The following is a 16243-nucleotide window of genomic DNA, read 5'->3' as shown; positions in this document are numbered from 1 at the left end:
ATATATATATATATATATATATATATATATATATATATATATATATATATATATATATACACACACACACACACACACACACACACACACACACACATATATATATATATATATATATATATATATATATATGAAATTAGCTAAACATTATGTCTTAACTAAGACGATTTACAGGGTTTAAATAACAATAAATAGATCATTAATACATTTTAATCCCGTGTATGAAATAAAAATAAACCCATAACTGAATCTGAATGCTGGGATTTATTCTGCTCATATTTCTAGTCATGAATGGAATAATTATAATTTACTGCTGGTATTTAGTTATTTATGTATTTCAGGACGTCTCAGTTAATACACACGTTAATGTACTTTGTTACACAGAGGCGTAGTGGAGAGCTTCGTCAGAGGGTCTGAGGATAACCAACTTCAGCAAGACTAAAGAGCTCATAGTGGACTTCTGCCGAAACAGAAATCCTCCAACACCTATTACCGTCCAGGGGGGAGAAAATAACGACAGTGGACTTGTACAGGTTCCTAGGAGTGCACATTAACAGCAACGTGGCCTGGTCGGAAAACACTGAAGCTCTCTACGGGAAGGGACAGAGCGGACTGTTTTTTTCTAAGGAGGCTCAGGTCCTTTGACGTGAGCAGCAAGCTACTGCAGATGTTCTATCAGTCTGTAGTAGCCAGTGCCCTGTTCGTTGCTGCGACATGCTGGGGAGGTGGAATTAACGCTGACAAACTGACAAACTCAACAAGTTAGTGAAGAAGGCCAGCTCTGTTGTTGGTCTTAAACTGGACAATCTGGAGACAGTGGAGGAGAAGAGAATGAGAAATAAAATCAGGTCCATTCTGGGAAACCCCTCTCACCCATTGTATGCTGAGCTCCGGCAGATGGAGAGCACCTTCAGCCACAGGCTCATCTCCCCAAGGTGCAAGACGGAACGCTTTCAGGTGTTCCTTTGTGCCGACAGCCATCAGACTGTACAACACGTAGCAACCCCATCCCTTGACCTTACTTTACTACACTACATATATGCTGCTACATTGCTGTAATATGAGTACCATATTGTACTATTTTCACCACTTACACATCACATCATAGTTATTGTTATATGTCTACACTGACTATACCGTACAGCTACAATATGTATATAGTATTGTGCATGCAATATCTATATATGCGATATGTACTTGGGCTATTTGTATAGTGGGACTGTACATTGTTGTTTGTTGTATATACTGCTCATATTCATATATATTCATATATATATATATATATATATATATATATATATATATATATATATATATATATATATATATATATATACAGTGAGGGAAAAAAGTATTTGATCCCCTGCTGATTTTGTACGTTTGCCCACTGACAAAGAAATGATCAGTCTATAATTTTAATGGTAGTTGTATTTGAACAGTGAGAGACAGAATAACAACAAAAAAATCCAGAAAAACGCATGTCAAAAATTTTATAAATTAATTTGCATTTTAATGAGGGAAAAAAGTATTTGACCCCCTCTCAATCAGAAAGATTTCTGGCTCCCAGGTGTCTTTTATACAGGTAACGAGCTGAGATTAGGAGCACACTCTTAAAGGGAGTGCTCCTAATATCAGTTTGTTACCTGTATAAAAGACACCTGTCCACAGAAGCAATCAATCAGTCATATTCCAAACTCTCCACCATGGCCAAGACCAAAGAGCTCTCCAAGGATGTCAGGGACAAGACTGTAGACCTACACAAGTCTGGAATGGGCTACAAGACCATTGCCAAGCAGCTTGGTGAGAAGGGGACAACAGTTGGTGCGATTATTCGCAAATGGAAGAAGCACAAAAGAACTGTCAATCTCCCTCGGCCTGGGGCTCCATGCAAGATCTCACCTCGTGGAGTTGCATTGATCATGAGAACAGTGAGGAATCAGCCCAGAACTACACGGGAGGATCTTGTCAATGATCTCAAGGCAGCTGGGACCATAGTCACCAAGAAAACAATTGGTAACACACTACGCCGTGAAGGACTGAAATCCTGCAGCGCGCGCAAGGTCCGCTGCTCAAGAAAACACATATACATCCCCGTCTGAAGTTTGCCAATGAACATCTGAATGATTCTGAGGACAACTGGGTGAAAGCGTTGAGGTCAGATGAGACCAAAATGGAGCTCTTTGGCATCAACTCAACTCGCCGTGTTTGGAGGAGGAGGAATGCTGCCTATGACCCCTGGAACACCATCCCCACCGTCAAACATGGAGGTGGAAACATTATGCTTTGGGGTTTTTTTTCTGCTAAGGGGACAGGACAACTTCACCGCATCAAAGGGACGATGGACGGGGCCATGTACCGTCAAATCTTGGGTGAAAACCTCCTTCCCTCAGACAGGGCATTGAAAATGGGTCGTGGATGGATATTCCAGCATGACAATGACCCAAAACACATGGCCAAGGCAACAAAGGAGTGGCTCAAGAAGAAGCACATTAAGGTCCTGGAGTGACCTAGGCAGTCTCCAGACCTTAATCCCATAGAAAATCTGTGGAGAGAGCTGAAGGTTCGAGTTGCCAAACGTCAGCCTCGAAACCTTAATGATTTGGAGAAGATCTGCAAAGAGGAGTGGGACAAAATCCCTCCTGAGATGTGTGCAAACCTGGTGGCCAACTACAAGAAACGTCTGACCTCTGTGATTGCCAACAAGGGTTTTTAAACCAAGTACTAAGTCATGTTTTGCAGAGGGGTCAAATACTTATTTCCCTCATTAAAATGCAAATCAATTTATAACATTTTTGATGTGCGTTTTTCTGGATTTTTTTGTTGTTATTCTGTCTCTCACTGTTCAAATAAATCTACCATTAAAGTTATAGACTGATCATTTCTTTGTCAGTGGGTAAACATACAAAATCAGCAGGGGATCAAATACTTTTTTCCCTCACTGTATATATATATATATATATATATATATTCATATATATATATATATATATATATATATATATATATATATATATATATATATATACACATATATATATATATATATATATGAATATATATTCATATATATATATTCATATATATATATATATTCATATATATATATATATATATATTCATATATATATATATATATATATATATATATATTCATATATATATATATATATATGAGTATATATATATATATGAGTATATATATGAATATATATTCATATATATATATATATATATATATATATATATGAATATATATTCATATATATATTCATATATATATATATATATATATATGAATATATATTCATATATATACTCATATATATATATATACTCATATATATATATATATATGAATATATATTCATATATATATATATATATATATATATATTCATATATATATATATATATATGAATATATATATATATATATATATATATGAATATATATATATATATATATATATTCATATATATATATATATATATATATGAGTATATATATATATATGAGTATATATATGAATATATATTCATATATATATATGAATATATATTCATATATATATATATATATATATATATATATATATATATATATATATATATATATATATATATATATTCATATATATTATATATATATTCATTCATATATAGTTTGCGCTTATGTCTATACATATATTTATACATCTTGTACCTACTCTTTATATATCCCTGTATTGTTCTCCTTACTCTCTTTTTCCTTCACCTGTCTTGCTGCTGTTGTGACACCCTAATTTCTCCATCTGGGGATTAATAAAGTATTATCTTATCTTACAAACCAAAAACATATATAGAATTATACAGTTACGGTCACAAGTTTACATACACCTAAATGTTCATTAAAATCAAATTAAAAAATGGTGATCATAAAAACTGCATTGTGTGTGTGTTTTTTTTAATTATTTTTATTTAGTCCTGCCCTGAAGAAGCTATTTCACATAACAGATGTTTACATATAGTCCACAAGACGATATGAATAATAACTGAATTTACACAAATGAACCAGTTGAATAGTTTACACACGCTCGATTCTTAATACCACGTCTCGTTACCTGGAGGATCGACGATCAATGTGTTTATGTTTTGCGAGAGTTCTTCATGAGGCCCTTGTTTGTCCTGAACAGATAAACCGTCCGCTGTTCTTCAGAAAAATCCTCCAGGTCCTGCACATTCTTTCCATTTTCAATGCAATTTTCAATAATCGTTAATTATTAACATTTAGCAGATTCTGCAAGGCATGTGTAAACTTCAGCTGCCAAATAAAAATGTACAATATGACATTCGTACATTTTCGTACTTAACTCATTGAGCTTTAATGAATAAATTTCTCCATCGGCAGCAGGCTAATGTTATTTCATGTAATAAAATACACTCACTTCATCCTCCTTTTTCTTTTTCATCTTCTTTATTACCGAGTTATTATTATCCCCCCTCCACACAAATTTCTATGCCAAGTATCCTTGCTTTTATTATTATTATTATTAACATTCACGCTGTAATTAAGTGCACGATAAAAATAAAAACATGAAATGTGCATGAGCAAATTTAGGACCAGAGTCCGAGTTGAGTCTGCATTACGCTTACAGCAGAATAGCAACTCTTTTTATTTTTTTTTTTCCATAAACACGTCTTGAATTTCCACTCTTCCGGGTCTGAAACTAAGCGGCGTTAACTTCCATATATATATATAGCTTGAATATCAGACACAAAGAAACCTGAGAGTAATTAATTTAACATTAAATATTAATCCAGGATACTTACAAACCACTCGTTGTGGTCAAATAAGATGTAAAGATCAGATGATCATCTCTTCCATGCAATAAGATGATGATGATGGCACTGATTTTAATCAGACTCATCCACAGCTGGAACTAAAAACTAAACACAGGGGAAACAACAGCACACAGAGTGAGGAAAAGCTCTAATTGAATGAATTGAACTAATTAATTAATTATTAAAATATCAAGAACCACTATATATATATATATATTTAATATTGTCTGTGTTTAAGGTATTTGACGTTTTCAGAGTGATTTGATGACGGGTTCAAATCCTGCAACATCCCAATGAAGTATTTCATTTAGATTACGTGGATATATGTTAAATGACGACTTAAGTCCGAGCAAAAACTTATAAAACAAACCCTTTACAATTATAAAGATGTGTCCATCACTCCTCTTTCAGTTCTTGTCTAAATCTATTATAATATTTTAGAGATCAGGTAAAATGATCAAACAGAAAGCGAACAGGACCGTTACATCGATTCTGATTGGTCAGAAGGCGTTGATAGGTTTTCTGCTGATTCGCTCGTTCGAACGCGTTTTCACTTCGACGGTAATGACATTCGCACAGACGCTCCATATAACCGCATGTAAAGCGTAAAGCGCGTAATTGTGGATATGGTTACGAGTTTTCTGTAAGGTAAAAGGGTTTATTTAACGTTTAAGGAAGGAGTCTCTGGTGTCAGTGCTTTATAACATCTAGGAGGTAAAGCTGAAACTACGTTTTCTGACCCTGACTCCTTCCGTAAGCAATAAAACTTTACCACATCAACGATTACACGTTTTACTTCATTAAACATCATGTTTAAAATCCGTGTACATCGATCACGTTGAGCATCTGCCGTACACGTCCCTCTCAATGAGCCGTTTCTATAGAAACCACAACATCTTAGATATAAATCGTTCATCCCTGCTGGAAAAAAAAAAAACAAACAAACAAAAAAAAAACCCATTAGAATTTCTGAATTTCTTTCTCCACTACAAATACCATTACAAACAATTACCGGTCCTTAATGGTATCCACTAGACATAATATAACACAAGTTACCAGTAGAGACCCACAGGGACCATTACAACCAAGACAATTCCCATTATAACCATTACAAATTCTCAGGTTTTTTCCAGCAGGGTGGGTCAGTCCAGCCAGAGCTACCGTCCGAGTCATGCTGTTATACAGGAATAAAGAACACCGTCTAACCAATCAGATCCAAGCATTCAACCGCACTGTGGTGTATAAAGGAGGAGGATATTCCACAACATTAAATATAACTATAAACAAATGAAAAAAAATGAAATAAATAAAAATCATTCTTTAATAAGTAAAATTTAGTCGCTTGTGATTCACTTTCATATCAGAGGAACAAGACACTTCAGGGTGCACTCGTAGGAACATAATCACTGATATTTTTCCTATAACAGCACAACATTACTGCACTGTTATTATTACCACCATGCAACACACACACACACCACATCGGGTGGGAATGTATTTTTAATAGTCTATAATCCGAGCATAATTTACACTACATCAGTGATTACAAACTGGTTAAATAATTCATTTCGCTCCCAACATATAATTCACTGAATTTATTAACCAAAAAAACAAAAAAACAAACAAACAAACAAACAAAAAAACCACACATGGTGCAAACATACCCAATCACAACAGAAAGTGTAACTAGGTAACACAATTACACAACGATTAAACATTTAACCACCACAGGAGATCAGGAATCGAACATGGGATATGGAGAAAACAGGAACAGGAACGTAACTGCAGGTCTGTGTGCATATAGAACTTAAAAACGTTCCCTCGGAACAGCACGGCGATTTGATCCGAACGTGATCAGGCGTCGAAGCGACACGCTGTAAGTGCTAGTGATTTTGTAATGGGGGTGGGGCAGAAAGAAGGAAAAAAAAAAACAAAAAAAAAACAAACAAATGAAATGCATAGAATATTCAGCACATGAGCATAGATTTTATGGACAGCTCGACAGTTTAAAGTATTAAAATGTTTACGTCGTCGTCAAGCCGTTTCTCAACAGATGCATGTATAAAAACAAAAGAAAATAGATATATATATATATATATATTTTAAAAGTGTTCATTGCATCACACCTTACAATGTAGACCTTTGGAATGTACAGGACATCCGGGTGTGGGGGAACTGAGAGAAAAGAAAGGATTAACATTGCTAACATTAACCCTGGCTAAGTCCTTAACAATTACACCCACTCAGCTAACCTAATAATTAACGCTTGCATTCCATCCTTTGAGTAAAAAGGAATCCATTAATGAGGCTGAATTATGAATGTAATGGACTAATCTGATGATGCTAATTTACACGGTCGTGTTCATAGTCATGGCCGGACCCTCATAATCGTGATCCTGGTGTTCATTCTTCGGCTAACGTTTCAACTCGGACACGTCAGCTTACTTTGTCACTCTGTTTATTGATTAATATGACGAGCGACACTTTACATTAAGGTTCCCTTAAATAACACGTGCAGTAAATTATTTTTAACAAGTTAATTAACATTCATAAACTATAAGCATTCAGCATTAATATACGCAAGTATACTTTTAAAACGTCAATGAAATCCACCTGCATTGACCGCGGATGCCATCCATGACTACATTTCTACATACATTAGAAAATAAGCAACCCTTTCATGTAGAGTCCACACCCACTTTCGGAAGAGATACGCTGTAAAATCCACCTCCTAATCACTTCCTGTAAATGAACGTACATTTCTGTAGCGCTCCAGACCGTTTGCCGTTCTCAGTCTACGAACGTTCCACATAGAATAATAATAATAATTAAAAATTTAAAGTAGAAATGTTTGTTTTGTGCCAGACTCCACTGAACACCTTAGATTTTTATAAATTTGTTTTTGTTTGTTTAAACTAGTGGGGTTTTTGTGATAAGATGATTTTTTTCCCCCTCTTTGCATCATGCAACAGTTAAGAAATTATATTATAATACAAAATAATAATAATAATAATAATAATAATAATGTCTTACATATTTTAGACCTGCGTGTTAAAGTTTTTGGACACTGGAATACTTGTTTATTTTACTATTAATTCAGGTAGACCATTTCAGCCTTAACTCAGTCCATCCATTTAAACCTTAGAAATATTTGATATTTAGACAAACACCAAATTCATACATCATGCCATTGCAGTTGAGAAGAAAAATGTTCCTAGAGGTTAATTACTTCCTGAACTCTATATACGAGTCAAAAAAGTGCGACATTAATTAAGCGCTGGGACACGAGGTGTTGATCAAGATGAAGATTCTATAGACACGAAAGTGATATGTTTTTGCGGGAGGGGATGGATAAAAATTCTCATTCGACTCTCTGTCGTATCAAAACTTGCTTTCTAAATTCCTCAAGTCAGAATTTTTCCAGTTAACATTTTGCCACACCGGTGTTCATTAAGAAGCTCATATTCTTCAGTGATGGCATATTCAGGTGCTGAGATATATATATATATATATATATATATATATATATATATATATATATATATATATATATATATAAAAAATATATAATACATATATTATATATATATAACATATATTATATAATATATAATTATATATATATATATATATATATATAATATATATATTATATAATATATATATTATATATATATATAATATATATAATATATATAATATATAATTATATATTATTTTATATATATATATAAATAATTACATATTATTTTATATATATATATATATAAATAATTACATATTATTTTATATATATATAAATAATTACATATTATATATATATATATATATATATATATATATATATATATATATATATATATATATATATATATATATATATAAAATTAATTCAATGCTGATGTTCAGAGCTCCGATATCACGATCGATCGTCACGAAGCTGTTTTGAGATACCGCACAGTGAATTTTTTTTATTATTATTAAAACAATTACAAAAAGTGATTCGAAGGCAGCTGTATAGAATTCAAAACTGTTATTTATTGTAAGAATTTATGAAAATATTTTCTTGCTCCTTGTGCAAATTTGTAGACATTAAATTTATTATTTAATTTTAAAAAATAATAAAAAAAAGCAGACTCTGTTTGGGAAACTCCTGCCTATATATCGAGATCCATATCACGTATCATAAATTTAAGTACGATTTTACAGATTTTTTTCTTCTTCTCCGTATCGCCCACCTCTAGTGTAGAATTGTTTAAATCGAGTCTTTGTCGTGGAGAGAGAATGCACACTCACTCAAAGCTGCGCATTATAAAACAAGCACTGCGGCGATTCGTTTGGAATGTTGAACTTGTAGATGTACCATAAATAATAGGATTTTATTTATTTATTTTATTTATTTTTCACATTTGTATTGGTTTGGCTTTTAATAAACGAACCTGACACACTCAACACTACTGTAGTCACACAGCCCTACCAGTGCTGGAACAATAACGATATAAAAAGCATTTATCAAAAAGGTATATGTGGGTTAAATAACGTCAGTAATGATGCAAGTTATTAAGGGAAGCTGAGTGTAAAGTCTGTTTTTTTTTTTTTTACTGAATGCATATCTAGATATCTAGTTCGACTGCGTAACCTTCGACCGGACCCGATTACACTAACGTAGTTCAAGGACGACCTTTAATCGGGGACTTGGGAAAGATCGGATAGTCACATGTTCATAAGTTATAATCCTGAAATCCCTCGGCATAACACACCATGTTCAGTCAGAGCAAAGAGAGGATACAAGTGAGGAACAGAATGACGGACACACACACACACACACGTTCCTATTCAGTGCTGCATGTGAACTGCATATGAAAGCGGAGAGTCTGAAAAGGAGCTGGTCCAAACCGAGGCACGGACTGACCTCATCCTGCACTAATCCTCCTCCTCCTCATACGCACAGAGAAAAACAGGAAACTAAATTTTTATTTATTTTTAAAAAAAATTCCGTGATTCCTCGTGTTCCTGGTAAACTCACTGGCATGAGAAGGGCAGTGATGGTCAGACATCATGTTGTAAGTGTGTGTGTGAGAGAGAGAGAGAGAGAGAGAGAGAGAGAGAGAGAGAGAGAGAGAGAGAGAGAGAGAGAGAGAGAGAGAGAGAGTCCAAGGCCTCTGGATGAAAGAGAGCAAATGTTGCACTAGACTGGATCCTGATCCAAAACCAACCAGACTGTCAGGTACTGCTGTGTAACCTTGTACCGGTAACTGCAGTGCTGAGACGGTTTCGGGAATCCAGGAGCTGCAGAGTAGTGCTCAAGATGATTTGTGCTCCAACATGTAATAACGATACATGAAGCCTACAACAGCGACCGCTACGGCAGGAATCAGCCAGGTGCTCCACGAACTGAAAAACAGGAGACAGTGTGTGTGTGAGAGAGAGTGAGAGAGAGAGAGAAAGCAATGGCAAGACAGAAATATAGAGAGGGAGAGAGAGATAAAGGCCCTGGGAGACAGAGAGATAGCGAGAGAGAAGGTGAGAGAAAGAGCACAAGAGGCAGACCAATTAAGAGACCAGAACAGTGTAGTGTGTGACAGAGAGAGAGAGATCAGTCATGAAAGAAGACAGAAAGCAATAGCAAGACACAGAAAGAAAGATGGTGAGTGAGTGCGAGAGAGTGAGACAGAAACAGATGGAGAAAGAGCATGACGAGAGAACGGCGAAAGAAAGAATGTGAGAGATGGTAAGGGAACGGAAGTGAGAGACAGACAGGGAAAGAGAGCGAGACAATGTGTAAAAGACCGAGCTCGAGTAAGACAGCGATAGACAGACAAAGAAAGAGATAGCGACAGACAGACGGTGAGAGAAAGAGCAAGAGACAGAAAAGAGAGACCGAGAGAGAGACGCAGTGAGAAACTAAGAGACAGGCCAAATGAGAGAGCGAGAAACAGACAGAGAGAAATGGAAAGGGTGAGAGAACAGAAAAAGAGACAGACAAAGATAGAGAGGGACACACACAGAAATGGACCGAAAGTGATAATGAAGGACAGACAGACCGAGTGAGTGTGAGCTAGTGAAAAAGTGATGTGAGGGAAAGAGTGTCTGTGAGACAAACAGATACTCTAGCAACAGAGAGACAGAAAGAAAGAGAGAGAGCGAGACAGAGTCAGTCACAGAGAGAAAAATCTCTGAACCTCGAGAAACAAAAAGAAAAACAGACAGAATGAGAGGGGGCGAGAGGGAGAGAGAGATATATAGCGAGAAACAAAGAAAGACCGAATGGGGGAGAGAGAGAGAGAGAAAGATGATCTCTCACCTGGACTCTTTCGAAGTTGTGATATAAACTTCCTAGAGAAAGAAAGACAGACACGTAAAACAACAACAACAACAACAACAACGTTTCTGAGAAATAAAGAAACTAAAACAAATGAAGTGTTTGTATTTAGCAGGTCATGTCGGAGAACCCCACATCCACTACACAGGGCTGGAACATATAGTCCAGCACTTTCCTACCCCGGCTGTAGCGGAGAATACAGAGGATAGACATCGGGCTGAGAACGTGTGGACGCTGTGCTGTGTTTCTTTACCTTTTTACACGCTTTCTTTCGGTCATCCTACAACAAAAACAGGACAATTACCACGCTGCAAAGATCACAATCAATCCACTTTTACACTCCAACTAACAGTGCGGTTTAAATCCATTCTAAACGGACAGTGGAAAATCTGTCTAATCAAATGCTATCGATATGCATGAATAAACTACCAAAACAAAAATAGACTAAAATAGTACGTGATAAAATTAGTGCATATATTTTGGTCACTACCTCGTGCAGCTCTCCGATGTAGTACTGCTGGAGCATCTCTCTGGCGTCCGTGGAATGGCCGACGTCCTCGAAGCTCTCTGTCGCATCCCCACCTGCCTGCTCCAGGAGCACTTCTTCACCTCCCGGATGCTGCGAAATGAAGACGTTCGACTCAATCAAATCCGATAGTTCCAGCAACCGCTTATCGGTGCTTATAAACAGAAGTTTGTGCTCGTGCATCAGCGTCGTGTGTACGTGCTACACAAGCGCTGCTTTGGAAAGTTTGATCTTCTTCGAAGGTATTTCATGTAAAACATTCCCCTGCCTTAGAGGACTTGGAGGTCGCATACTTTTTTCAGCCGTCACTTGATTACGCCGCTGTCGGACGGTGAGTGAGGTCGTCATGTGTATGAAAGGTAAAGCTGACAAACGGTAAACTGAAGAAGTTGATTTGAGTCGACTCTGGGTATCTGCTAAAGTCGGCGGCGTCGCATCACGTGCGTTTCACGTCGTCAAAGGAAATCAGCATCTCCATAAAGCTCGTCAGCAGCTCTACCGACGATTTTACTTGATGTTCTTACTCCATTTTAATTTGACATTTTCATTACAGTGATTTTTCACACCGTTCCATTTTGTTGCTCTTACGCCATTTTACTTGATGTTTTTACACCATTTTATTGTTTTTTGCACCTGTCATTTTACTTTTTTTTTTTTAACAACATTTTATGAATTTTTATGCCAATAAGTAGAGGTATAACAATATATCGTGGTACGATATATCACGATGCAAAAAAATAAAAATATTACAGGACGTACCGTAGACTTATGACGATTTTTTTTAACGAAATGAAGTCCGTTTTATCCTACAGCTTGTTTGTGGTCACATGATTCTGATGAGGAGCAAAATTCAGATGGAGAACAGGAAGTGAAAAGCAGAATGGACGAGATGGAGGAAAGTCCATGCTGTACTGGTTGAGACACTATTACAGGAGAAAGGTATAAGCAGAAAGAAAAAAAAAAAACTCACAACACATGTTGGACGTGATCCTTATGTTATGAAGAGGAGTGAACTTTCGACTGAATTGAAATACTTGCCTGCCATCGAGGCGGTAGATATAAGCAACTACCTTGTCCTCCAGACATCCTTCTACTCCAGAAAACAAACGAATGCATACAAAAGTATGGAGGCGTAGAACTTTTTTTGTTAGCGGTTGGGTCAACGTCCTCGGTTTTTCAGTCAATTTCTTGCATTTTTCCCCTTTTGGTACACGGTTTCTCGGGCTGATCGACTTGAGCAACCATAAATGATGCAAAACATAGGCACTGAGTTTGTGATGGTACTTCCTGTGCCGAAAATCACTTCCTGCCCTCCATCTGCATTGGATATTGTAAATGTACAAAGATCCCAGCTTCTGCCTGCAAATATGATGATCTGCTATTTTCCTGGCAAAAACCTTTAAGTAACCTAAACCCAAAAGCTGTTTGTGACGGGTTAAACTTACTCGAACAGAACACTATTTACTTTAATGTTTTGTTGTTGTTGGTTTTTTGCACTTTTACTGCTTTAAGAAGTTCTCTCTTAGGTTTCAGCTATTTCATGCTAAAAATTCAGTTTTATTGTTCAGCGACACACCTAGTCAACTGTTACTGTACATACAGAAGGTGAAATTAAAATCTTGAAAAACGGTAAATTCTTTCAATTGGACGTACGACAAAAAAAAGTTGAAAATTGGTAACGTTTTGGAAATAAAATATTGTGATACACATCGTATCGTGAACCCGGTGTATCGCTACACCCCTACCAATTTTTATACACCATTCTCATTTTACTTACTAACTCCAGTTACTCATATACATACATACATACATAGGACTAAGAAAACCTAATAATTATATTACATTTCGATAATAAATGTAGGCATGAAATGTTGAGAATAGGTCTCAATCTACTTGCAAACTCACAAATACAATTTATAAGTCATTATACTGAGTTACATAACAAGACTGAAGATGAAGGTCAATAACAATCCTAGTCAGAAAGGAAACGTTTATGAGAAAAAAAATTCAGTTTTTAAAACCACACTTTCTACAACTAAATACAATGCACTAAAGAAACTGGGGTTGAGGCACTGGAGGTGTTATAGCGTGTTATGAACTCTCGTTGTACTGCATTATAAACGTTGCTATCAACTGCAGTGCCTTTTCATATAGAGATCAATATAACAATGCCCTTTGAAGGCATTATAGCGTGTTATGAGGTCAATAGACATGTGGCCTTTATAGGAAGTGTCGTAATAAGTTATAGCTATAGTTCATAAGGCGTTATTAGTCGAGCAGGTAGCGCGCGAGGCCTGGTCGCGCGCCCGCTAACGAGTTCAGTTAGCATTTAAAGTAACGTTATAAGCGAAGGACTTTGTGTTGTTAGCGTGCTAGCTAGTAAATATGGCCAACCGCAGACTTTGACGTGAATTCCTCTCACCTCTTCGAGGAAACCCGTAATGTCGTAAACTTTATCGTGGATAATCAGCCATGTGTCTTTGCTCATGTTATGAGCTTGAACCTCCTCGCGCGTGTAACATTTCACGTCACCATCCTCTGCAGGTAGATGATTTTCATCCTCCGTCTTCGAACTTGTGTTCACTGACTGATTCTCTATTTCTTCCCCCATGTTGGCTGGCTGGCTGGCTGGCTGGCTGGCTAGCTAGCTAGCTGAGCTGAGCTGAGCTGGTCTAGGCTGAGCTGGCTGGGCTAGCTCCGGTTCCGATAGCCGTCACTTTTATATCTAACTGACGTCTACTAACGTTGCTACGCGGCTAACCCACTCAGCTCAACTGAGCTTCAACTGACACACAGAGAGGCAGCTCGTGCAGAAGTCTGAACCAATGAGCGAACAGAACGTCACGCCACAATACACCGCCCCTCCCCCCTCTCAAATAGCCAATGAGCGACTTTTTCCTCCAACCAATGTAGCCAATCAGAAACAAGCGATGGTCACGAGACCGTAAAAAAAATACAGCAGAGGGCACAAATATGGTTACAAATACGTGTTATTCCCAACACCTTGAGCTTGCGCGCATGCGCGTTGTATTCAGAGCCTGTTCATTTTATCTTAACAATAGAAATCGTCACCAAATGTGTAACAGATCGAAATTTTGATGTATCTGACAAAATCCTGAAGCATTATCTCAGAATGCTGAAAAAAATGACACGATTCAGAGTATTTTATATGCATAACAATGCAGAATGCGAGCTCCATGAAGACATGGTTCGACAATGTGCTCATGTGACTGAATGAGCAAATCCCCACAGCCACGCACCAAAATCTAGTGGAAAGCCTTCCCAGAAAAGTGGAGACTAGTATCACAGCAAAGAGAGACTAAATCTGTAATGGGATGATCAACAAGGACATGTGGATGTGCTGGTCAGGTGTCCACAAACTTTTGGCTACACGGTGTAGCTGATTAGGTTATCCTGCTAAACCACTTTGAGATTAGATAAGATTATCTATGACTACATGACTATGACCAATCACTTGATAAGTCTAGTGCATAGTCCTATCGTATTATCATGTTGAGATAATAAGTGAAAATCTCACTGTACTACTGCATACAACATACTAGGAAATAATGTTAAGTGATTATTTTTTCCTTCTTTACCTGGCAAGAAGAAATGTTCTTCCATAGGTATGAATGTATCAGGTACAGCTGTGGTGTTGTTGTAGTTAAACACCTGAGGGTCACTACCGGGTTGAGACAGCCAACAGCCAATCGGAAACCACCCTTGGCGCGGTAAAGTGTGGAAATGAGCTTTAGTCTCTAACTGAACACCAACAAGGTGATCAGTAAGGTCACATTTAGTGTTTTACACAGTGTTTAAAACGCCAGCAACAACGCTGCTGCACTTAATACACTTGTACCTCATCAGTACTGTACTGAAAATGTTTCAAACATTTGTATTTTTATTTTTATTTTTAAATATGTTGGTTGGTCCTTTTACACTGATGGACGTGGTAAAGCAAGACTGATACCCTGTGTAGAGCAACTGATGATCTCGAGTCAGTAACTACTGTATATACCTACACGTTGACTTATCATATTTGTTTATGATCAAGTACTTAAGTGTATGTTTTTATAAGAATATATAAGTTTCAGTATACTTTATGTGTGAAGCATAAAACTAAAAAAAAATATTCTATGTAATAAATGTATGTCTATGCATGTAGAGATAAGGAAGGCGTGTTTGACGTGTAAAGTGGACTGATAAGCGAAGACATGTCTATAAGTCAAAAGTAACAAGCATGACTCAGTAGGTTTTGCAGGTTGTTAATCATCAACAACCCACCAGCATTATAGCAAAATTACCCAACCAAAGTCCAATCTTTTTTTTTTTCTTTTCTTATTTTTAATTTTTTTTTTTTAAAGAAGCCAAACTAACAGCTTTGACAGAAGATGGCAGTATATACAGTACATGGTTTTGCTAGACCAATGGTTTTCAAACTGGGGGCCCCCAGGGGGTGCCCAGGGGGCCTCGACAATTTGGTGTGCCCATCCCTCCCACTAGTATGTTTTCTCTTTCTCACTCTCAGACAACCCCACACACACACACACACACAATCAATTCCTAATGTAATG

The 16243-nt window shown here is 36.6% G+C and overlaps 1 protein-coding gene across 1 annotated transcript; it reads right to left on the bottom strand.

Annotated features, from left to right (window-relative positions):
• Positions 1-8723: 8723 nt before the first annotated feature.
• On the bottom strand, positions 8724-14552 carry LOC128614150 (cytochrome b5). Its single transcript, XM_053635465.1, has 5 exons — positions 14092-14552; positions 11634-11762; positions 11397-11423; positions 11126-11157; positions 8724-10215 (listed from the first exon to the last, which is right to left on the bottom strand). The coding sequence occupies exons 1-5, from the start codon at positions 14278-14280 to the stop codon at positions 10125-10127; spliced, it is 468 nt and encodes a 155-aa protein (XP_053491440.1). The 5' UTR covers positions 14281-14552; the 3' UTR covers positions 8724-10124.
• Positions 14553-16243: the final 1691 nt, after the last annotated feature.

Source organism: Ictalurus furcatus, chromosome 10 (assembly GCF_023375685.1).
Source record: "Ictalurus furcatus strain D&B chromosome 10, Billie_1.0, whole genome shotgun sequence".
NCBI lineage: Eukaryota > Metazoa > Chordata > Actinopteri > Siluriformes > Ictaluridae > Ictalurus > Ictalurus furcatus.
Note: the sequence above shows the minus strand (reverse complement) of the source record. Positions and strands in the feature narration are given on the sequence as shown.